The following is a 24,908-nucleotide window of genomic DNA, read 5'->3' as shown; positions in this document are numbered from 1 at the left end:
TGTCTGTTCTTCTCTTTTTCATGTACAAAAGCTGGTTCTATTTTTGTATAACCAATTGATAGTCCTCTGTTTTGGTTTTGTCCCCCCCCCTAGCCTTTGTGCATTTAAAAAGAGGTGATGTCTGCTGTAACGCTCTGTAAGGTAATGGGCAAAAGGAGAAAACTGTAAATTAGAAGCTAGTGAGATATTTATTGCATGTCACAAATATAAGCTAAACTAACTCATGTCACTTATGTTAGAATACGTATTTGACGGAGATTAACTGTCACTCATGTCTTCTCTTTAAGAATTATTTTTTATTGCATTTCCAATAAATATTGTGAAAATAAGTCATGTTTGGGGCATATTTATATGACTATCAGGCATTTCTTACACCAACTTTAGATAGAAAAACCGAATTTTCACACAAAAACAATACATGTCATCACTAAAATAAGAAATTAGATATTGGTGGTAAAAGGTTTTCTATTTTGCATATAACACAAGCCTTGTGTCCTGAATTTGACGTTTTTGTGTCTCTTCAGCTCCTTTTTCAGTTAAAATACACATCCACGTTGTAACGCAGTGTCACGTGTCGCCGCTAGAGGGCGGGCTGGTCCCAGGAAATACTAATTCCTGTAAATGACGTCATCAGGCGCAAGTTTATAACCTCTGAATCATCGTTTTAGTTGAGTGCAGCTCTGGAGCCTTTAGTCATCCCGATATGACACTGGAAACGTTCCCGCTTCGGCTATAAAACACTAACAAATGAGGCTCATAAGATTAAAAAACAAAACAAAAAACCTCCGTCTTCGTTTGTGTCTTTCAAAAATATCTAAAATCTGTTATACGTTCTTACGAATCAGGACTAACATCAGCAGGAATTAAGTTATTCCAGTAAACTGGAATAGAATAAATAAGTAAATGAATATTTTCCAAAAGTGCGTTCATCTAAATACGGCCGGGACATGCCAAATTCTAACCATTAATATACCTTCATATCAGTGTGCATTGTTTTAAAAGATTTCCTATTGATGAGCGCATTTTGAAAGCAACTATACAAACGATTATTTATGATAGCACATCAAAAGGCAAGATAACTGCTTTAATTCAGCTACGGAATAAGGTGGCGCACAGCGCCCTCTGGCGGTTAAACGGGTCATTACAAAAACAATTCATATTTACCTGCCAATACTTTCATAATCACGATGGAGATCTTCCATTGTTTTTTTTCTCCACTCAGTTTAAAACTGAAGTCATCACCTGCACTAACAAGAATCAAACATTAACACCATGCCTTTGAAAAATACTATTATTACTGCTTTTCTGTAATGAGTGAGAACCTACGTGCAGAGGTATTGATTCAGCCTAGATTATTTGTGGCTTCTGGTCTTAGATCGCCTTATTAGCTTTGACTAGCAAAAGTATTGTTATTGACAGCACTACAAAACCAGAGGCAGCAGGTCAGTGCCTTCAAGTTATATTTTGTTTTTACAGCACGTTACCATATGGAACAAACAAGGCTAAATAAAGATTTATAACACAGCACTGTTGGTAATTTGTATTTTATTACTTAAAAAAAAGTATTCGAGTCCACAGTTTGTTTCCTTTGTACAGTAAAAAAAAATTAAATTAAACTTCCAAAGTTCTGAGCAGAAAGATGAGGATGATGAAGTTTGGGAGGGGCGGGAAAACAAATTACACCAGAGAAAGAGAAAGAGTTGGAAGGTCGGGGGCTTTAAGTCCACGGGAAGCAGCAAAGGGGTCGAGGCTGAAAGAGGAAAAATAACTGCTCGCGTCTCCTCCTTTTTCCTCATTTCTGTGCAACACAGTTCATTTGGATTGAAATCCTCCGTTTACTCAAAACAAAAACCCAGTAGAATTCTAAAAACACTAAAATGCCCACCCCACCCAAGATTCAACATCCCAGCCCTGGAACTGAAAATGTTACAGGCACACAGGTGTGCAGCTCCCCTCCCCGAGGCTCCAGTGCTCCAAAATAAACGTCTTTGAAGGAAGGAGTGCGCAGGCGTTCAAGGGAGAGGGTTTGCATGTTTGTGAGGGTAAAGTCCAGCACGGGCGACGTCCCACGCAGGTGATCGGGACGCCTCAGCGCGTCCAGTCAACATCTGGAACTCACAGCGGCAAACCCTCAACCACTGCAATAAACACTGACGCTCGATGATTCCAAGACCCAACTAAACACTTCTAAAGTGAAATGTAATATCCGCTACCCCATCAAATAGTCAATAACAAAAATAGATTTCTATATGAAGACCTCTCAGGATACATAACACCCCCAGCCCCTGAAAATAAAATAAATAAAGCAATCCGATTAGAAAAAGAGGATATGCAACATGTCTGGATTAACATTAATAATCATCCACATTATTCTGCAAAACAAACGATGGGAAATGAAACAGTACAAAAAAAAAAAAGAATCTTTGCATTAAATCCTCCCTCTTTAATTCTCAACCATTTCTAAAATCTTAAAAACATTTCTTTAAAAGGCAATTACTCCTATTAATCCCCCAAACCACCAAAAATACCGCCTTTTTTTATTCGATAACAGGTGGAAGCGGGGGGGTGGGGGGGGGGGTGGGACATAAGAAACCACCACCCTTTTTTTGTCCACAATTGGCAAAAAAATATATATTAACAGCAATAACTTACAATTCATTTATTCTAATTTATTTAACGACTGCTGGATTTATTGTTCATCTCCCATAGGAAGTTCAGTTCAATGCATCTTTATTGAAAACATTTTAAATAACATTTAATAATAGTATAAAAAAAGGCTAAGTGATAACAATAACACTGTCCTGGGTGAGTGCAGTTTGTGCGAAATATCAGAGCATTTTGGCTCAACTCAAAATGTTAAAGAGTTCCTACATAATGTTTAATGGATTATGATTCATATTCTGGCCCAGCGGGTCCTGGCCGTCCCCCCCCGGCCTGTGGAGACCGGTCATGCTGCTCAGCTGAGAGAGCATGGCACTCTGCTCCGCCCCAAACTGCTCCATAGAGTTCTGTTGCTGGGCTGTTTGTTGTTGTTGTTGTTGTTGTTGTTGTTGTTGTGGAGGCACCACCATCCCTGGATGATGCTGGTTCAGATGGTTGGGGTGTGGGGAGCCCGTCTGCATCTGTGGAGAGATGTGATGTGGGGAGGGCTGGGGCTGCAAGCGGGGGGACGGGCTGGAGTGTGGGGGCTGGGACTGAGGACGGGGCGACGGCTGTGGGGACCGCACCTGGTTAGCCAGGCCCTGCAGATGTGGGTGGGGGGACATCTGAGGCTGCTGAGGACTCATGGGATTATTGTGTTGGGCTGGTGACCCCCCAGGGCCCAGATGCTGCTGCTGCTGCTGCTGCTGCTGCTGCTGCTGGAGCAGCCGTTGGTGGAAGGCCTGCTGCAGCAGGGAAGATGGAGGCGCGGGGCTGCTCTGAGCCGGCTGAGGGGCTTGAGGTGGTTGTTGAGGACCTCCTCCCACCCCCCCACCTGTCTCCCCCCCCGGCAGGCCGGACAGGGCGTTATGCTGCTGCATCTGGAGGTGGTGCTGGTGCTGGAGCCTCTGCTGAAGGGCGACGGAGGCCTGCTGCTGGGGCACCGCGCCTGCGTAACCCTGCTGTCCTGGGGGACCCCCTGGCTGCTGAGGGCCAAGGGGGGGCCCTCCTGAAGGGCCCTGGCCCACTTGAGGCGGTGGCATTCCTGGTTGTCCCAGGTAACCCTGGCCCTGTGGGGCCTGGAACTGCACATGATTCACCATCTGCTGCTGCTGCTGCTGCTGCTGCTGCTGCTGCTGCAGTTGCTGCCGTCTTATGAGCATCTCTCTAAACTGGGGGTTGTTGATATTTCCCATCTGGGGCCCCTGGCCCTGCAGGCCCCTCCCAACACCCTGCTGCTGCTGCTGCTGTTGTTGCTGCTGTTGTTGCTGCTGTTGTTGCTGCTGCTGCTGCTGCTGTTGTTGTTGTTGTTGTTGCTGCTGGAGAGCCGACATTTGCTGCTGCTGCAAATTAGTGAGCATTGGCCTCTGCTGCTGTAGCTGGGTCATGGCGGCCATGTTGACATTGGGCCCCTGTCCCCCCATGTGCAGGCCCGGCTGCCCGGGCCCCGCGGCGCCCATGTTCCCCTGTGGGCCTCCTCCTGTCATGACGTTAACAATAGGCCCCGCTGTGGCTCCGGGGCCTCCGCCTGGTCCTCCTTTATATTTCGAGGCCCTCTGTTTGATGAAAGCTGCCATGAGCTGCGGGTTGGAGCGCAGGATGTTGAGCACCTGCTGCTGCTGGTGTGGAGAGCTGGGTGAGCGCAGGGTCCTCAGCAGCTCCTGGAGAGCTGCCTGTGGGATGTTTCCACCGGGAGGAACCATCCCAGCTACACCAGTGGCTCCAGAAGCTGCGCCTGCCTGAACGCCACCAACAGCACCCTGCTGCTGGGATATGCTCATCAGGGCAGCCTGGCCCTGACTTTGTTGTTGTTGTTGTTGTTGTTGTTGTTGGTGGTGGTGGTGTTGTTGTTGTTGTTGAATCATTTGTTGCTGCTGCTGCGCCGCCATCATCCCAGGATGTCCCATTTGGTTCATTAGAGCTTGCCGCTGTTGAGGCGCCATCCCCTGGTTTGCCCACTGCTGCTGAGGGTTTTGGTGCGGGGCGTTCATCCGCTGCTGTTGAAGCTGTACCTGAGGGGGCAGCTGGCCGTGGGGGGGGTTACCCTGCTGGGGGGGCTGCTGCTGCATGGCTCCGCCGCCACCAACCATCATCACTTGTGGACCGCTCTGGGCTTGATCCATGTGCGCCCGGGCGGCGGCCACTGGGGCGGGGGCCTGTGGAGGAAGTCCCTGTGACGCCCCCATCCCTCCTGGCCCCGTGTGTCCCATGGCCATTTGGGGGCCCTGGCCTTGTTGGTGGTGAGGCGGCATCAAGCCTGCCTGTCTCTGCAGAGCCATCTTCCTTTGGGCATCGGCAACTTGCTGGATTCTCATTGCAATTTCCACCGCTGCAGGTGGGGGCCCAGGTGGGGGCTGCTGCTGCTGCTGCTGTGAAGCAGGGGCTTGGCCCTGAGGCTGACTGGGAGGATGTTGGCCTACGATATTTCCAGGCATCATGGGGGCACCGGGCTGCTGTTGGGGAGGTGTCACGGAACCAAGGATTGGTTTGCCCTGGGACTGATGGATTGGGGAGGACCCGGGGGGTCTGTTAGCATATAGCGGCATGTTGTTGTGATGCTGTTGAAGCTGCTGAGGTTTCGTCCCCGCCCCGCTTTGCTGCTGCAGTTGGACATGGGGAAGCATTTGTTGCTGATGCTGGGGGGAGCTCATCACCCCCCCAGCCCCACCACCTCCGCTGCCCATCTGCTGGAACTGATAGTGAAGGGGGTGCTGCGCAGGCACCCCGCCTGGCTGCTGCTGCTGCTGCTGGACACCAGCTATTGGGCCCAAACCCTGCTGGGGGGCCGCGGGCATCGCTTGAGTTGGGGTCTGAGGCGTTGGGGGTTGAGTTCCACCAGATGTTGGGGTGCTCGGTGCTGTAGTGCCGTTGTTCCCCGGTGATGGGAGTCCAACCTCGGAGCCCATTGGGGGTGCTCCGGCTGGCTGCCCAACTCTTTGCATGCTCGCCATTCTCCTCCGCAACATCTGGGCCTGCTGCAGTCGATGCTGCAGCTGCTGCTGCCGCAGCTTCTGCTTGATGTTCAGACAGAACGGGACGGGACACTTGTTCTCCTGGCAGTGTTTGGCGTGGTAGCAGCACAGAGCGATGAGCTGCTTGCAGATGGGGCAGCCGCCGTTGGTCTTGCGCTTGCAGCTTTTTGTGTGCTGCACCACGCGCTTCATCTTCTGGCAGGACGGCAGCGAGCAGTTGGCGTTGCGGCACTGGCACGCGTGCACCAGCGACTGGATGCAGCGCTGGATGCTGAGGCGACGAGAGTCTCCCGGGCTCTGGGTGGATGCAGCAGCCTGGTTGTTGCTGTCATCGTCCAGTCCAAGTCCCAGCTTGTCCATCTTGTGCACGTGACCTTTAGTATTGTAGCAAGTGATGCACAAGTCATAGTCCTGAAACAAAAAAACAGATGGGAACATTTAGAATATTTAATAGAGCGATAATAAGAATTGGATGAATGAACGCTCTCTGCACTCACCTCACAGACAGTACAGTGGTAGCGGGTTTCCACGTGGTGTTTACATTCATTGCAAGTGTAAACAAAGCGGTCCTGGCTCTGACTGTGCAGCTCCACCAGCATGCACATGGAACTCCACTTGGACCTCCTGAGAGAGCTGAACTCCAAGTGTTTGTCCCTGCACAGGGTCAGGAAGGCGTCGCGGCCGTCCATAAGGTCACAGGCCATCAGCGAGTCCTGGTCGGTGATGGGGGGCAGCGAATTGGCCGTCGGAACAGCAATGAGGCGGATAACGAAGAAGACCTGGAAATTGAAGAACGAGGATCAGCCGCCTGGTTTTTGATTCATCACCATAAAGCATCAACTGAATGGAAATTAAAGCACCGCCTCTTTTTACAGTAGATGTCAATTTACCTAAATAAACACGATTTTAGTGCATCGGTAAGGTCGCCGCCTGGCTGTTGCTCCCCTCCCCAAATCAGGGTGAGGCAGTCGGACAGTTGACAACAACTAAGTTGTGAAGAGGGAACACATTGAAACCCAACTGGCGCCGAAACCTGGATATCAGGCTTAAGGTCCAGTCAGGAGACAATGATGTAAAAAGAGCTCATGCCAACGAGTGCAGAGGTGACCATAGCAACGGCGGCATGAACAACGGGACCAAAGTAGCTTCTTCTTTTCCACTAAATATAAGGCACAAACTGCCTGGAGGGCTCTTTTGTGCTTCGCATCCATGTTTACAGTGAAAATCATCAGCCCGTGTGTGTGTGTGTGTGTGTGTGTGTGTGTGTGTGTGTGTGTGTGTGTGTGTGTGTGTGTGTGTGTGAGAACAACCAGAAAAGCAACTCTGCCTGTAAATCTCACCTCCTTATGCTTCTCCATGGTAGCGTAGAGCTTTTGGGAAAGATCGTTGGAAACATTAGGCATCCCCGGTTTCTTCTTGTTGGCTCGGCTCAGTCCGCTCTTGTTCTTGCTCGTCTTTTTATTATTTTTCTTTTTGGCATTTTTGCTGTCTCTGTCTGTGGCCTGCAAATGTTTTGAAGTCGGTGTAAATAAAACAATCATAATTTTGGAGTAGCAAAGTTCCAGGAAGTGCACTCAACCCTCTGCCTGACTCACGTCGGTGCTTTCGTTGGAAGTGTTGTTCTCCTCTCTCTTCCGCTCCTCCTCCTCCTGCTCCAGCTCCTTAATACTCTCCTCAAGCACGTTGGGCCAGAAGTCCCCCTCAAAGTACGGCAGCTCCTTGGCGCTCGTCAGTCGATCTTCTGTTGCCTGCTTGAAGACGTCCTGTGTGAAAGAGGAAGATAGTGCCAGAGTTTTTACACATTTTAAATTTCTTTAAATTAGTAATCAAAAATGGGACCTATGTTGACTCATCATATCCACTAAATGGGCACAACACAGCTAGCTTTGAACAAATCTAAAGGCTAAAACAAATGGTAACCCACTCGTCAACATAACGGACTGACAACAAATGAAAGATGAAAATCAGAGACGTAACATTTACAATCAACAGATGAAATGACTCACTTTATAATCGTGGACGATGCGTTCAGAAACGGCTTGATCCAGCATTTTCTTATACCACTCCTGCAGTCGTTTGGGCTTGGGAATCTTCTGGTCTATCGGGTGGCAATGGAAGATATAATCATCCCCTTCGCTGGGGGGACACGCCCAGATGTGACCTGTCGTGTACCTGACACACGGGCAGGAAAAGTTGCATTCGTCATAAAAACATTTCTACTGCAAACAAAACACATGGAATCTGGATAACAGAAGCATATTTCACAGTATATCATTTCCTTAGACTAAATAACAGGCTTTTTCACCCTTTGCATATAAATATCACAGCGATTAACACTTGAACGACACTGACTTTACATCTTTTGTCACACTACAAAACATGAATGAGTTTTCCTTTACAATATATATTATTTTGCCCCTCTTACCCCTGCCTCTTGACATATTCCAAGTAGCCCAGCAGGATTTCATGGTAGACAGCAGTCCTGAGGTGTCGTGGCTTGAAGAAGTGTATACTGTCCAGGTAAGAGATGTACACTCTTCTCTGGTTGGGGGGAGGACAGTCGGAGCCGTACTCTTGCACATGCATGCCGAAAAAACACACTTCTGTCCCATCGATGTCCTCGAATGCAAACAGCGCTTTCAATCTGTACGGGAAGGACTCGGCCATCTCTCCGCTGTCAACAAACCTGAAAAAAGGAAACAAAAGAGGCGTGGGCTAAGAGAACAGATCACAGTGGCTTCCTGTCTTACTTTACCTGGGTGTTTCATCTGAACCGCACAGGACACATAGCAACACAAAGGGTTTGGAAGCAGTTGTAACAAAATGATAGCTCCCGGATAGCGTTGGTGGTAGTTATTAAATTAATATACTTACAGTTACAAGGTACAGGAAGCAACCTGCCACAGGCTCATGACTGGAACCCCAGTTTTATGGTAGCCCTCTCCTTCACATACACTGAAAACTTGTCATGCAGTGAAATTACCTTGATTTCATGCCTGGCTTGACCTCAACCACCTTGTCTGACACATGGACCATACGGATCGTGACCTCGCCAGATTCAGGATGGTTCTGCCGCTTGATAAAGTCATTCACTCTCGTCTCCAGGTAGCTCCCCAGTTTGGTCTGAGGAAGCCCTAAAAAAGAGACACTTGTTAATAGAGAAAAAGGGTAGGAACAATCACGTTATTTACACTATGGTGATGTCATTGCTGCCATGTGACCAGTCGTACTGCCGACTATTGATGACCAATTACACACGTTTCCATTTTTCCTGGTCATAATTCAAAATTAAACATTTTGGGATTCTGTCTTTAATGAAATACACTTACTTTTGGCGGAGTATTTGTTCTCTTTCCGTGTCTTATTGGACATTTTCAGGCAGTTGTCACATACAAAGCTGTTCAGGGGATAAATAATAAGGTTAGATTTTCATCTTTAACCCTCTTTATCATGATCATCACTAATAAAATGAAATGGAGGAAATAGAACTGCATCAGGCTGAAATATGTGCCGTCAGGTTTAACTCTGTTCTGATATCAGCATTAATCATTGCTTTTGATTCATTTAAAAGTTAAAAGACTACAGAGAGTAAAACATCTCTTCATCCAACACAAAACAACAGGAGTGTGTGCATGTGTGAACACTCACCCCGATGGCCAGATAGTTTCATTATGTAATACACAAATCTGGTGCATTTTGCGGCCACAGTCAAGACATTCTACAAGCCTGTGAACAGACGGACAAGAGAAACCAGCAGATGCAAAAATCTGTGTTAATAAGGCAACATTGTATACATTAAAGATTGAGGCTCTGCACAAGCTATAGACTTAGTACAACTTGGTAAAAGTTGTGGCAACTATCCAGAGTAGACTTGTTAACACCACAAAAACACCAAAACAATTTCTTCGTTTTATCCCCTACGGTACCACCTCAACATTCTTCATCCTACAAGATCACTACATTCTATGGTGGCATGCACTGTGCTAATTATAAACAAAAATAAATGGTTTATTTGCCGTACAACTCGGGGTCGAGTGTGTCATTCTTCTTTCGCTGAAACTGGTCTTTGTTAATGGACCTGTGAGACATATCAGAGAGTAACATTTACTAGAAGCAAAGAGGGTCCAAAGATCAGATCACTCTGATCTCACGTTTACAGAATGTCAAATTGCACCCACAGGATCCATCAATTGCTACATCATTATCACTACCACTCTGGGGCAAGGACTATGTCAAACTATATAAACATAGAACAAAACTTTATCCACAAATTAGCCTTCGGCAACTATTACAGTGGCCTAGTTTATTCAAAATAAAGAAAACAAGAACAAATTGGTAAAAAAAAAAGGCAATTAAATGGTACTGACAGAGGTGCACGCAAAGACTTTTGTTATCATTTCAAGCAGTACTTACGTCTGGGGCTGGGAGGGGTCATCTCCCAGGGAAACACTTTCGCCCTGGATTTCGTTGAAACACTTCTCACAGAAGTGGTACCTGTCAGCAAGAAGCCCATATTTTGGTGAACTACACGTTCGCCATCAGCACAGCCAATCACAGAGAGGGCACGAAGAAGCAGCCGCCAATCAGGGCAGGGCAGGGCAGGGCAGGGCAGGACAGGCCAGGGGGCGGACACACAGGAGGAGGCAGAGGGCAAGGTAGGTCGTCGCCAGGAGGAAGCAGCCAATCGTGATGCAGGGTTTTTGTGTGGGCGGACGTTTTGAGTTTGCACGTAAATTTTGGAGTGGATGATTGGTCACACCAAAACAGGCCAATGCAGACATCACAAGCATTAAAAAAGGAGGGAGAGAAGGAGAAAAGGGGAAAGGGAGGGAGATGGGGAGAGGGTTCAAAATGAATATTTAAAAAAAAAAAGAGGCGTGAAATCATTTGTTACAGGTCAGATGAAGACAATGGAGAGGTCAGAGAGGGGAGGGAGAACAGGAGGAGACGAAACAACAACAACAACCAAGAGGACAGAGAGCCAAGGCAAAGCAAAGATTAGCATCAGACGTTCAGTGGTAAACAACAACAACATTACAGCGACATGAAAGACCACTAGGCGCAGTGGAGAAGGGGAATGAGGATATGAGTCTCTGCACGTAAAAAGGGTGGATGAGAAAAATAAAGCAAGAGACCCATCATCCTTTCAGTTCATTTATAAAGTGGGAACCTTTACTTCTGGTAGTTCCATTGGATATTCCTCCCTCACCCATGTCAGAAAATCTCCTCACATGCTGTGCAAGTACACTCGGTGGGAAACAACAGTTCCAGGAATGAAAGAATTAACTGAAGCCAGGAGCCCACTTTATGAATGACAACATAAATTAAAACAGTAAACTATGAAAGTGGATGGTGCCAGGGTAATTAAGTTGAAGCCAAATTAATCTCATCTGTGATTGCACGGATTGATTCTATTTCCTATCGAATGGCAGCAGCGTGCAAAATACAAGACAGACTTGCTATCTTATCACGGCACAACCTTCATTCCTAATACTGTCTGCATGTTACTGGTCTGTGGTCCGGGTGTGCTTGTGCTCTAGTATGCCCGCAACACGTACCTGTTCTGGTAGCTAAAATAAGCAGCGTCACGTTGGATGGTGCATAACTGTTTTCCATAGCAGCACAGAGTTTGGGGGGAAAATTCAAACTACAACAAATAGACAAAAAAAGGTCAGTGTTAGACGTGTTGGACTAAACCTACATGAATCAGATATTTTATGTACTCTCCTCACCTTCCTCCCACAACAGTATCCAAGACCTTGCATGACCGGATCAATCTCGGACTCAAACACTTCAGCTAATTTAGAGCAGTACTTGTAGACTCGGGATGTCTTGCGGTTGTACAGCCAGGCATTGTTGAACATCAACCAGATATCGTCCACGTACTGCCAGGGCTCCTGGTACTGTCCGGTATCCAGCTTCCGTTTTATAGTTGACAGATCCATGGGGTTCTTCACAATGTCAAAGTAGTCCTGGTTGGGGAAGGGGTGTCATCCGAAAGTTTGGGATATGAGAGGGGAAAGGGGAGACAGTGGAGAGAACAGAGGTTGGATGGAAGGGGTTTCATCATCCATGGGAAAAGATGAGAGATGGAGAACAGTGTGAGCAGCAGCGGTGGCGACAGCGGCGGTGGCGGCATCATCGTGGTCGTCATATCAAGGTTGTCATGGAAGCGTTGACCAGGTGGTACCAGAGTAGGGAGACAAGAGGGTGCAGGGGGACAATGTTGAGCACTGCAGAGAAGAAGGTGTGTGTGCAAACAGAGAAACATAACAACTTCTGCCCTCTAGCTCTCTGCTTTGCACCCTTTAGTTCCTGTCATGCTGTGACCAGGGACCAGGGAACCACCACATGTCTCTGTCAACTTCAGGTGATTTTGAAATATGCGAGTATCTAATGCAACCTGGGTTTATCCGGGTAAAATAATAGTCATTAATTGCCTTTAAGAAAAGCATGTTTGTATATTTTTGCCACACAGTGAAAGAGCACAGTAAAATAGCCAATGACAAAGATTCTTAGCTATAAACAAAACAAAAGTTCAGGCAATCAGGGTGCAAAACCAAGAAGAACAGAGCAGCGGCCAAAGCAACAGGCACACAACATACCATCGTAGCAATATAGCAGGTGGCATTCACAATGCCAACAAAACCACAAAGCAGCATGAGGGGCTGCGGGATGGCAGAGCTAAAACCCAACAGTGTTAAGGTGAAGCAAATATCACAGGGTGAGATGAAGTTCTTTCATTTCTCTCGTTAACATCATCTCCACCTTTGCTGACCCGCTTTAACAAGCACTTCACAAAAAAAGTTCTCTGTCTCAGCATAATTTTTTAGTCTTTATTCAGAGAATGTTAGGCCTTCACAGTGGTTCTAGGGCCTGATGGAAACATTTAATTTTGATTCATTTTTGAGCCAGAGTACCAAATTTCAAATTGGAGACAAGGTAACTTTGCGTGATTTTTCATGGAACTAGTGAGGGCAACTTGACAGTCACCACTGGACACTGCTCACTTGAACATTGTCAAACAGCTACTGGTGAGGAACTGAACTTGAGAGGAAGCAACAAAAAATTAAATATAAAATATCAATTAAAACCTAAATGTAATGGGCAAAGATTAAGTGTGGTAAATGAAAGCAATGGATTTTGACAGCACTGTGCTAGCATTAGCTCTGCACATGTACTCAACTCAATTTTAAATTAGGTTTCTGAAATAGGACTTTCAATTTAGGCCAAGTGTGCATACAGATGTGACTGCTAACACTATAAATTACCATCTGATTTGTATTCAATCCATTTGGAAAGGCTCCTCGGTTCGTCTGACATGTGCATACCTCGTCAGGATGGGGTTTGCCATTTAAGTATCCGTCTAATCGCTGCTAATTGCAAATTATGCAGCAGTTGGCATATCTGGATCATCTGGTCCCAGTATTGGCAAATATATAGATTATTATTTCTCCTTATTCAGCCAAATCAAGAACTGTTGTGTCATCACAACAGTTAAATGCTCATGAGTCACTGCTTTGATTTACAAACACACACACACACACAATGAAAAATCTTTTATCCGTCATGCAATTGAAGAACTAAGCGAAAGAAAAATGGAGTGAACAAAAAAAAAGAACAAACTTTTTTGAAGAATTAAAACAAAATGTCAGCCAGTGCAGTCCCTTACCAGGTTAGATTTGTTACTAGTTCGAATACGTACAGGTATTCCCAGTAACTGGGGGTCCACCGGCTGGCGGAAGGGAAGGGACTCTGGATCCTGTCGGTACAAAGCCTCCAGGGTGGGCATCAGAGCCTGACGCAACTCCTCTGGCTTAAAGACTGGAAGAGGGCAGAATTATACATTAAGAAGGGCACAGTGCATCTACAGAGCACATGTAAACAAAAAAAAGTTTTCATGCTAAATCTTAAGCGACTGAACACTATTTCAACCTGGAGGGAACCGGATTTTTTTCTCTTGCTCTTGTGTTTTCTCATGATCTCACCACAGCAAATTATTCATCCATTAAATATTTATTAGACGAAATGTAGCATGGGTGCTTTTGCTCACATGCTACAACTATTTGCTGTGTTATCCATCAACACAGGCCTTCTGAGAGGGTAATGATCCCATTTTTTTTTAAATTAAGCCTTGATTTCACTGACTAAATACTATTTAAACTGAGGTGATTTGCCTTTTATCTCTGGACTTTGCTGTAAAATCTAACAAACATTTAAATGAACATCAACCAAAGAAGGAACAGGGAAAATAAATGAATTTCTAGAATGAAAGAAAAAAAGTTTAAAATTAAGACATTTCAGAATTACCTTTCTTCTTACTCTGACAACTGGGTGTGGAGCTGTTGAGGCCTGTGGATCGCACTCCCTCCTCCTCCTCTTTAGGCTCTTTCTTTATATCTGGCTTCTTTTCCTCATCTGTTACTGACACGGAGGATGAAGTTGCGTCCATGGGCTCCTCTTTACACCCAACTCCCAACGCCTTTTCTTTTTTGATCTGTGTCAAAGTATTTGTTAAAAAAGAAATTGTAAAAAAAATGTATGTTACTTTTTTACGATCCAGACAACAATGTCACCATGTGAGCTGTAGCAAACTTGCCTCTGGTTTCTCCTCTGTCTTCACTTCCAGATGACCTTTGCCCTCTTTTTGGCTGTGGGCGTCTTGGTCCTCTTCCTCCTCCTTTTCTTCCTGCTTCTTCACCTCTATTTTGATATCTTCTAGACTGGGTGGGAGACCGTCGCCTGTAGTGAGCAGGGAGCTTGGCTGAGTACTGCTGTTGACCGAGGTTGGAGAGGACACCTGACCATCTGCTGTCAGGGAAGGCTTCGGAGATAGCTGGAGGACAAAGATGGATGGATGGATAGAGTCAAGCCATGTTCAAAAGTGTGAATCTAGAACAAGTTGTTTAAGATGAACTGTTTCTGGAAACTGACTGAACAGAAAACCTAGAAAACCTGTTTTTCTATTCTCTCAAAGAGGAATAAATACAAGAAAGGAAGGCTGTGTTATATAGAGAAAATGCAACAATTTACTCACTGGTGTCTGTGGCAACTGCAATGGCACATGAGCATTTTGACTAGGCACTGAGGATGCAGGACCTGCTTGGGGACCTGAGGCAGCCACAGCCCCCAGCTGACTGGCCTTTTCAGAGATCCCCGTCTGGCCCAATAGCTGCTGCTGTGAAGCCTGTTGTTGTGGAGGTTGCTGGGGCGTGCCTGGTGTCTGTGGCTGTGGGGTTTGAGAGCGGGGTATCGTAGGAGGAGGCGTTTGACGAGGTTGAGGGGTTAAACTGCGGGCAGGAGAGGGGGAGTTTGTTCGGATGGGCGGACAGTGGGGGTAGACGTTGGACTGGGTGGACGTGGTGGATGGAGACATGTTAGGCAACGGTCCAGCACCACTGGCACTACCGGGCCCCATGGAGCCTACTGTTCCAGAGCCTGGAGCATTAGAGGCGGACTGTGCTGCAGGGCTGCTGGCTGGGAGGGAGGGTGGCATTGGCATCTGATTCTGAAGGGTTGAGACAAAAAAAAATAAAATAAAAACACACACCGTGATTGACAATTAAACATTGGCCTACAACTTTTGACCTATTACATTTAATCCCGGTTAGTCTAAATAGTGCCAATGGCAATCCATGGCATCAAACAAGCATCCCCGCAGATAACTGATGACACAGCGTTTACTCCAATTCATCACGTTTACAGAAAATCTGACCTAAACAGGTGTGCAGTCCCACCCGTTCCTGGACTATAAAGAACTATGGCTCGTTTCTTACCACTGGAACAGCAGTTTGTGCACCCGGCTGATTCATTCCAACAGAACCAGGACCACGACCTGGACTGGACCCTGGAAATTGGCCTGGAGGGAGGTACTGGTTCTGTAACTGTGTGGGATTGGGATGGCTGATCCTTGTTGATCCCATACTCATCTGGGGGGGGAGGGAGAGTGTTTAGAGACTATAATAGACTATTTCAGGAAATGGTGGAAATTTCAGTACATATACGAAAAATGTAAACATCTAGGTCCTTCAAATTATTATGTTGAGTTGAGATTAATTAGTTTGCATTATTCAATTGATCAAATGTCTAACAGAATTTACAGAGGTGCAGGAAAGGGTTGATGCTCCAATACCATTAGACAACAGAGCAAACGCGGACAAGGACCATTCTAATCAACATGTTGGCCCTCTTGATGCGAGGGTTCAGTACAAAAAACTCATAATATTGCTTTCTGTCAGGAGTCTTTTTGGCCTGACAATAAAACAGTAATGAATGGGAATTTATTGTAATTTATGTAAATTATTCCACAGAGGTTATTAATCTGATTAAAATCTTCAACCAGATTAGTGAGCTGCAATAATAACATAATCTTGAGATGTAGCTCACCTTGTAAAACCTAAAGCAATCTGTAACATGGCAACAAATACCAACCTGGTTCCCTGAAGGATTTAGAGGAAGAGGAGGCGTTGGCCCCTGTCCCATCGACTGCATCCCCATTTGGCCAAACTGGTTCATTCCTACATATGAGCATAGTGTTGATATTGTTATTATTACTGGTAGCAGTGCTCCTATTACTATTACTAGGAACAGTCAGAAAGGTTCACAGATGGAGCGAAGTTAAAAAACAGCCAACCATTCCACTGTTTGTTTCCTCAGCGCCGTGTTGTCTCCAAGACACGGCGCTGAGGAAACATCAGTGTGTTTTAATGGGGCGGCGTCTTCTCCCATTAGTCCTTGTCAGATCTTAAATTCACACATTTTAAATAACTAAAATATTTATTATAATTAAAACAAAAAACAGCGGTAGATGGAAGAATAAACATTTGTGGAAAATCTTTTCATTTAATCATAATTAAGGAAACTCAAGGTCAGATTTGCTTTAAACACAGCACCTGCTGGGTTCTGCATCCTGTTGACCATCTGGGTGGGCCCTGCTGGTCGGACCATGGACGGATCAGTGTGGGGACCGTCTAATGGATAAGAATTCAAAAGTTACTTTGTCTCAAAGTTTAAATACATTTATAATATCTGTGTGGTTTAAGATTTACGTCATATTATGGTAGTACAATAAAAAATAACTGGCCTAAAAATGACAAGAAAAACATTTTAATATTTTCAATTGAATGCTATGTTGTTGTTTTTTTAAAACAATTATTGTGTTTTTATTTTGGGAATCTAACATGTTTAATTCTTACAAAACCAAAGTGTATCCAGGGGTTTTGTGGGTAATTAGACAGGTAACTTGATATATTTAGAGAACTTAAAAAGATCCCACACAATTTCATCAGTGTGCAAGAGAGGTAAAAACTGCTTACTTGGTGGTTGAACTGGACCCATGGGTGGTTGACCCATGCTTGGGGGCCCCTGTGGGGGGCCCGGGGAGGGGATGCCAGGTTGGCCTGGCATCATGCCCTGCTTCTGAAGTCGGGTCCTTCTCTTTTCTTCCAGCTCCTTTTGAATCTTGTAGATTTTCTCTGCCAGGAGGTGATAATATTCACCCTGGACAGAATACCAGGCAAAAAGTGAGGATATTTCTGCACATATGACACTAAGCAAAAGAGTTCTTCTTATTTCTAACATCATTCAAGCCCTTAGACACTATGTGCAGGTTTCTCACCCGAGTGTTAGCTGACTCGTACATGTCGCCCTCAACCTTTCGGGCATAGGCCACGAGATTCTCCATCCGCCGATCTTTAAGTGCAGCTGGATCGGGAGTAGGAAATATGGCCTGTACACTGCAATCACACATGCACAGAAACAATGAAAATGATTTCACCATCAAATATGTTTGGTCCAATTCAGGGGAAAGGGAGGGCAGACTTACAGCTTATGGACAAGATGGTTGCGGAGATCCTGTGTGATGTCTTCATGCCAAGACTTCCTTATGCCTGCAGCAGAAGGCGCTGCCGTGGGCATGGATCCCACGTTTGCCACACCATCATTGAGCAAGCTGAGGAATGTGACAGTCAATGAGGCCAAAGGGATGAAGCCAACATAGTACTCATTCTCACACCAGAGAAAGTTATAATGTGTTTGCACTGGATTTATCGTGTCACGCATCAAAACGCGAGTACAGATTTTTCCAAGACCACAGGTGTTGGGTTTTTAAATTAAATTAGGAAACAGAAAATGATCTTGCCCATGTTGAAAGCACTAATGTGAAGTCACCCAGTCGTTGCAAATCAAAGATAAATGGTGCAAACTTGGTGTAACAGTTCCGAATGCATCCACCTAGCTATTTTCTACTTTAAATACATATGTAGATGATTCTATCCATTGAGTGAAGCAGCTACCACATGATTTAGACTGAATTACTGTATGCAATATAACCCTACCTCTGAGCATTCATGTTGCTGTGCAACATTGCATTTGAAAGCACGGCAGACTGCTGGTTGGGAGGCTGCACACCAACTCCACCATTAACGCCCATCGAGTTTCCACCTGGAAGCAAATACTTTTTTACAATTGGATATGCTTATTAATGCAGATTACATAGGAGTGCACATTTGCAACACGAAAGTGCCAGAACTGTTGGGAACATTAACATCAGATTCTGTTAAGCATCAAAAGGTTCAAAGTTACAACAGCAGTGAATATGCACAGCAAACTAACCCATAGAGTTCAGAGCCCTCATTCCTGGTTGACCCTGCAGCCCCTGGGTTGGCATGTTGGGCTGTGATGGCTGCTGTGGCATCTGGTTGCCTTGGTAAGTAAGACCCAGTGCAGCATAGGCCCTCTCTATGGAGCTGGGGTCAATCTGGTTGGGAGGGTTCAGGTTTGGATTGTTGGACTGTCCACCAGGCAAACCAGCACCTAAAGAATTCACCAAACCCACTCCTGCACTGTTCAAAAGAGCTGTCAAGAGAATGAGGGGACAGAAGTAAAGTAGAGTAAACATCAGCTTTACTAAAGGATTCTCTAGGACTTCAAGTGAGGTGGTATTAAGATTATCTAATACTTTAACTTAATGCAAAGTCTTTTAAACACAATGTGACCAATAGTAGTCGATGTAATCATGTACAACTTTGCTGGTTGGGTCCGGTCTAGAAACAAAAGCTGCCTGCAGGAGCGAATTACTGCATGTAGCTGCTAGTGGCTAAGAGTAATAATAAAATATTTTTGACCGATTATCAGTCATTCTGAATAAAATGGTGAAGGATGGAAGCGCACACGCACGCACGCACACTCACATTGCTGATTCCTTTTGTCTCCAGCATTTTTCAGTGGCAGGCATACAGGACAGTCGTGTCGTGTGCAATTTTTCCAATGAGAGATGATCTGTCTGGATGAGGCACAGTGAGCCACTGTGGGAGAAAAAAAAACAGAGGAAGAGGCGTTTGAGAGGAGGACAATTGAACAAACAAGAAAGGGGGGACGGGGCATACAAGGTATTGCAAATGTGAGCATGAATACTAAGCTGAAAAGATAGAGAAAGTCTCAGAAATGAACTTTAGGAGCTATTCATTAAAAATGATATACAGATCTAACTGTCAAACTATTAAAGAACAACCTTTTACCTTTTCTGACAGAACTTAAAGACTAAAAAAAGACTAGTCAGCCTAATTAAACAGGCTCACCCTGGCAAGACTTGCCAGCCTGGCAATGAGTCATGTGGTTGAGTACATTCTTCATGGTGCGGCAGTGAGGCAGGTTGCACTGTCGCACTTCACCGTTGGCCTGCTCCCTCCGCTGGCACTTGTGAGCGTGGAGTAGAAGGACCAGCTGCTGTTGGATCAACTTGCGCTTCTCTGGGTCTGCTGTTGGAGGTCCTGCGCTGGGACCAACCCCTACAGGACCGAGACCAACCGGACCCACGCCTGTTGCTGCTACTGATGCACCACCAGGAACACTGACTGCTCCGGGTTGTTGCTCCTGCTGCTGTGAGGGCTGAAGAGATAGAGCATGTTGCTAAGGGCGAACCTGGAGTAGCTTCAGTACAAATGGCTACAAATTTCTATCAGCCTGAGGAGACAGAAACTTACCATCCCAGGTAACGTCTTCTTGTCCACATTGAACTGATTAAGCATGTTTGGCATGCTTGCCTTATTCTGGAGCGGCGATCCCAGCCCTGCTCCAGGCAGCGCCTGGCCTGCAGACTGGCTGTACGGCCCAGCATAGGGCCCAGTATTGGCCATCATGTTCATCTAGAAACACAAGACAAGGCAAGAATACAAATTATAGAAATAAAATGCTGCCATTTTTCATCTAAATTGATTTCAACGGCATAACAATGACACATGAGGTGATAATTGTTACTTGATTGTGACGAATCTGTTTTTATTTGATACCTCTGAGTGAAAAGCAGAAAAACAAAAGGTGGGGGGGCAGTGAATGTAGATGATGGTGACACGGTACTGGTGCACCGAGCAACTGCAGGATGATCAGAAAAATCTCAAAAAGCTGCTTTTGCTGCTGCTTTTGCTGCTGCAGTCATGAGACCCGTTCTGCCAAAGTATTTCCCATCATCATTTGCGATACTGATTCACACCTTTACAGTACGATTGTAACTGTTGTGGGACGTGATGAACATGTGGGTTAACCATCAAGCCGCAGAGAAAACAGAGGTGCGTCTGTGGGCCTGACATGAAACCACATTTGCACCTGCTCTAGAAAGCTGTCCCCAGCGGCTGCACAGGAGCATTACTGCAGAATTACTCCACGGTTTCTGAACTGACAGATTGCAAAAAACCCAAACATCTTTCCACCCAACCTGTCAAAGCATCACCTGTGAGGGTATCTTAAAGTGCAGTCACACAATAAAATCTGTTCCATTCTAGTCCGGCATCAGCTTGATGATGTGGGCTTCTGCGCGGTGCAGAGGATAAATTTATTTATGATTGTTCCCCCACAAAAAGGCAGCAAATGGGAATCACGCTGGTTGGAATAAATGCGAGATCAACGTGATGAAAAGATGTTTTTAAAGTGCTGCTCTGTGTGTAAAGTTGTTAGGTGTGTTCTCAGTGGGCCTGAAATCTTTTTCATGAGGGTGCGACTGGTACGGCTGTGCATGGAGGCAAGCAAGGACGGACAAACGTTCAAGGTAGCCGAGGGAACCTGGCCCAGATTCTCGTGTGAACCTACTCCCTGTAAAACATAAACAACAAACACCTATATACAAAACCATTCTTACTGAAAGCCTGGAGGCCTTCTGAAAATAACCGGTCGACAGTAGGAACACTATGGAGCGACGTCTCTGAGTAGATTTAGTGGACATACCTTGTTCAATGCTCCTGGTTGCTGTGGTCTCATCGTTGCCTGAGCCCCAGGTACCATTTGCTGGCCACCTTGCTGCTGCTGCTGCAGCGTATCTGCTAGCAGATTGCTGTTGTTACCCATTCCCGTATTGCCGGGGTAACCCATTCTCGGCGAGCCGTTCATTACTTGCCCACCCATCATTCCATGCGGCTGCTGTCCAGGATTGCCTTTCTGGGTACCCATCATGGCAGCAACCCGACTGAGCGCCGCCACCCCCCCAACCATCCCAACCTGCGGCATTAATCCGGGTTGTTGTGGCTGGCCGTGGGGATGCATACCTTGGGGTCCACCAGGGGAGACTCCGACTCCCCCCATCATCCCCATGGGAGCCCCGGGTGCTGTGCTGTTGGAGGCAGGGACACCCTGTTGTGGTGGCGCACCAGCTCTTAATAACTCAGATAACTGTTTGTGTTTTGATGCGGCATCCTGCCCGCCCAATCCCAGCCCCCCTAAAGGTCCTGAAAGACTAGTGTGAAGTTGGCTGAGATCCCCTCCGTTAGATAGACCGAGGTCTGCAGAACTGATGAGCTCATCTGGAAGGTCCTGCTCCAACTCAAAGGGTGATCCAAAATCTACACACGTAAAAAGAAAAAAAGAATCTTAGTGATATCATTTGAAGCAGAGGGGAATTTTGACAGAAATGTAGGTGTTGTGTAATTACAGAAGTTCTTATCTCAAAAAACTGAACTAGCATTAGAACCTAATGAGATAAACCCGAGCCCATTGCTTGAATAGAGCACACAACAGCTAATCATCAAGTACACAGGTAGCTTGCCATCTCTACACAATGCAACATTTATTTGAAACTGGGTTCCAAATATGCAGAATGATCATGCACGACCAGGTCAGAGATGTGAGAGCCCAATAAATCAACGTGCACGTTAAAGAAGAATACAACAGGTAGGTTCAAAATTGATCAACGCTAACTCTCCCTATTTACTCATTTTACTCCATTCTACCCCTATTATGAGACCAAATGCTGTAGGAAAATAAACATGTGAAACAATAGCCTCCCAGAAAAATGCAAGAAATCGAAGCTACTTTAAAGATTTTACGCAGTTAAGTCAACCAAACACCCATTATTTCCCTTTAAGGTCGAGATTCCAACAGTCGACTGATGAAATGCACGTCTCAAAATGGGAATTATAATGGGTCGCAGGAACATGGTTGTGTTGTGCACGTTGAGTGCCGAATCACTGCACAAAGTCAATTTCAACAAGTGCGGCTCAATGTTTAAATCGGACAATGGGGGAGTACAAGAAAGGGCTTTGTTGGAGGTACAATTGCCAAAATGAAAAGCCGTTCCCCGGGGGCATTTGAGCAAAACGCGGCAACAGTGCAAATGGTCGCACAACTTGGTCTCGATGCGGCGCTTTAGCACAACTTTAATCAAGTGTGGAACAATGGCTAGCTAGTATACCACAGTGCTAGTATACCACGGTGCTAGTATACCACGGTTAAATGAAAACAGCAAGTTGTCTGCCCGCGACAAGAATGGCTCGAAACCTAAGTAGCCTATTACTTCTACTACGAACGGTCCGTTTCCCACCAAAGAGAACTCAAATTACCAGTAGATTCAAGCTGGTATTTATTTGGTCCCTAACTTGCCTTTGCTAAACAGATACCGAGCTCAGCTGAGCCGGTGGACAGCAGGGTTACCGTCCTATCGTTAGCTAGCAGCCGAGCTCGCTCGTTATACCGTTACTCTTGGTTTAATACATTTCACAAAGAAGCTTCCCCCCATCTGCAGGGTTTTAATAAAGCCGGGTGTTTTATGGGCTTGTGGTCTCGGTATTCTAATTTATAAGCGCTTGTGGGCATCGGGCAACTTTTAAACTAAACCGGGGTGACTCGACTCTTCCATTGTTTGGAGGTGGACATTATAGTTAGTAGCTAGTTAGCCCAGAGAGGCTAACACATCAAAACATCACCGCTGAAAAAGTTTTTTTTTTTTTAGCCCAAATTGTTTACAATTTTTAGCGGTCTAAAACTTAAACCCCTTCGTTTCTCTTAAAATAAAACATTCCAACAAAAATCCAAAGCATTAATTATTAAACAGCTCTCACAGACATTACTAAGTCCGTGTGAAACTCCACAGTGACTTCCTCTAATGACCAGCAATGGACGCACAATAGTCAACACTAGTCATTTTATGTAGCTCAAAATTATAAACGCATTAAAATATTTACCATTCCCATCACTGGCAGACACCGAGAGGGCAGGGGAGGATAGTTTGGGCCTCTTGGCTGAAGGCGCACCGGAGTCCAGGACATTATCGGCCATATTTTTCACCAATTAAAAAAAATGGAGTAAATCCACAAGGGTCAGGCGTAATCCGTTTAGGTTTTTTCCCCTTTTTTAGTTTAGGGGAACGCTCTGATCGCTCCCCCACCGCTTGGGGGACGGTAGGGGATACTACAGCAATGTTGAACTGGTTCTCGGATCTCCCTCCCGGTTCACTCTGCAGATATCGGCCCCCCTCCCCTGTCGGAGATGGTTTCCTCGCAGATTTGAACAGGAGGTGGGAAGGTGGAGTCGGGAAAAAAGGCAAGCGTGCGGCCCTCTGACAACCTCATGTAGCCTCTTCGGTGTCACAAAAACGTCCCAGGAAGCCGTCCGCCGAGCCGGACCCGGTCGTGCAGAGAGTCCAGTGTCTCAGGTGCGGTTCGCTGAGATATGGGCTGCCTCAGCCTGGGCACGGAGGTCCGAGCAGGTCCTGGTTTAACTTGTGGAGGTCCCCCTCATGCAGCGGTAAACGCTCGGTTGCATGAAAAATTTGGTCGATTTCACTTTGCATAAAGGGAGTAAAATGCAGTCACGGTGTCCCGCTCAAGCGGGATCCAACCCGAAATCACCTGAAACGACGCCTCAGAACCAGTGCCGATCTACGTTCCACGAGTGTCCTTTCCTTTGCATATGCATGGTCAATTCTACGTGCACTTTAGCGTGTGGTCGTGCCACAAACCGGGTAGAGACAGAGCTCACTGTAATTGCACATTTGGTTGTTGCAACCCCTTTTTGCACGAGTTGCAGTCTGCAAATGTTTTAAACAAAGGTTAAAGTTAATAGTCTTGACAAAGGAGCAGCATACGAAGTTTAATGAATTGGCAGAGTATTTTATGAGGGCAATCGCGCTGCAGATTGCCAATCAGCGGGCAGTCAGATTGATCCAATTAGTTTTATTTTGCAGGGGGGGGGGGTACTTATCTTGTGCTCCAGAGAAGCTTCTTCATTCGTGCCGTGGAGAATAGTTAATATTCTGGCAAAACTGGTAATGGGCTATCCTGGCTTGGGGGAAAAATAAAAACAAAAATGAGGAGATAAAAAAATTAAGGTCCCAAACCTCCCCAAAAAACGGAATCACAAATGTGATTTTTTTTTTAAATGACGGCGAGTCAGAGAAATTCTGGCATTCGGGAAGCTTCAGATTGAAACAGTGGCGTTAACACCCCCTCTTAAATATTTGTGAGCTGACAAAATCCTCTCATTGACTCTTTGTGATGGAGGTTGATGCTGGTAATTTCTCCCGTTTCTTTAAACCAGTCTTTATTTCCACCTCTCCCGTCTGCCCGGCAGCAATTTATTTATATAATCGTCTATGCGGACTCTTCCCTTCCTCCGCGACGAAGACATGGTTGTATTTCATGTTGATATTTTCCCTTTTTTGCTTGTTTTTTCCTCTTCGTTGCGAGAGTGTGTTGCCCTCTTCCGCCTCTCTCCGCAAACACCCCCCTTCCTTGGATTTTTCAAAGTATTTCCTTCTCATGCACGCACGTCTCTATCACCAACGCGGATTTCCGTCCTCTGACGTCTTATCTTTATGCCGATGCTGTCGCTCTGCCGGCGGCGCGGACAGGGGAGAGTTCTCCGCCGATTCTGGCCGCGACGGTTCACGGAGCGGTCGCTTTCTCCAAGTGGAGTCGCTCCTACTCTCGGTTATCTCCTCCTGTTTCTGACCGTCTGCCCGCATGAACAAAATGGCGGCTTGTTGTTTCTACTCCTCTGATACGGGGGGGAAGGGGAGGCGGCGCGCGCGGAGTG

General features: G+C 46.0%; 1 protein-coding gene across 4 annotated transcripts; it reads right to left on the bottom strand.

The window, feature by feature from the left end:
* Positions 1 to 2,422: 2,422 nt before the first annotated feature.
* LOC115248448 (histone acetyltransferase p300-like) lies at positions 2,423 to 24,904 on the bottom strand. Of its 4 annotated transcripts, none has more exons than XM_029832197.1 (30): positions 23,057 to 24,904; positions 20,829 to 21,439; positions 19,595 to 19,756; positions 19,190 to 19,499; positions 18,803 to 18,916; positions 18,225 to 18,467; positions 17,948 to 18,053; positions 17,437 to 17,562; positions 17,230 to 17,347; positions 16,928 to 17,111; positions 16,505 to 16,582; positions 16,044 to 16,129; positions 15,389 to 15,541; positions 14,650 to 15,120; positions 14,212 to 14,448; positions 13,923 to 14,109; positions 13,285 to 13,436; positions 11,345 to 11,584; positions 11,171 to 11,259; positions 10,026 to 10,136; positions 9,634 to 9,690; positions 9,261 to 9,338; positions 8,942 to 9,009; positions 8,596 to 8,746; positions 8,038 to 8,298; positions 7,619 to 7,784; positions 7,208 to 7,375; positions 6,953 to 7,114; positions 6,110 to 6,391; positions 2,423 to 6,023 (listed from the first exon to the last, which is right to left on the bottom strand). In XM_029832197.1, exons 1-30 carry the CDS (start codon positions 23,148 to 23,150, stop codon positions 2,868 to 2,870), a joined length of 8,421 nt encoding a protein of 2,806 aa, XP_029688057.1. In that variant the 5' UTR covers positions 23,151 to 24,904; the 3' UTR covers positions 2,423 to 2,867. The 4 variants fall into 4 exon arrangements, with proteins under 4 accessions (XP_029688057.1, XP_029688059.1, XP_029688060.1 ...); XM_029832199.1 differs by having other exon boundaries at positions 10,026 to 10,106; XM_029832200.1 differs by having other exon boundaries at positions 13,318 to 13,436; positions 23,057 to 24,903.
* Positions 24,905 to 24,908: the final 4 nt, after the last annotated feature.

The sequence above is a fragment of the Takifugu rubripes genome, unplaced genomic scaffold, assembly GCF_901000725.2.
Source record: "Takifugu rubripes unplaced genomic scaffold, fTakRub1.2, whole genome shotgun sequence".
NCBI classification, from domain to species: Eukaryota; Metazoa; Chordata; class Actinopteri; order Tetraodontiformes; family Tetraodontidae; genus Takifugu; species Takifugu rubripes.
The sequence above is the reverse complement of the archived record's forward strand: the minus strand, read 5'-3'. Positions and strand labels throughout refer to the sequence as shown.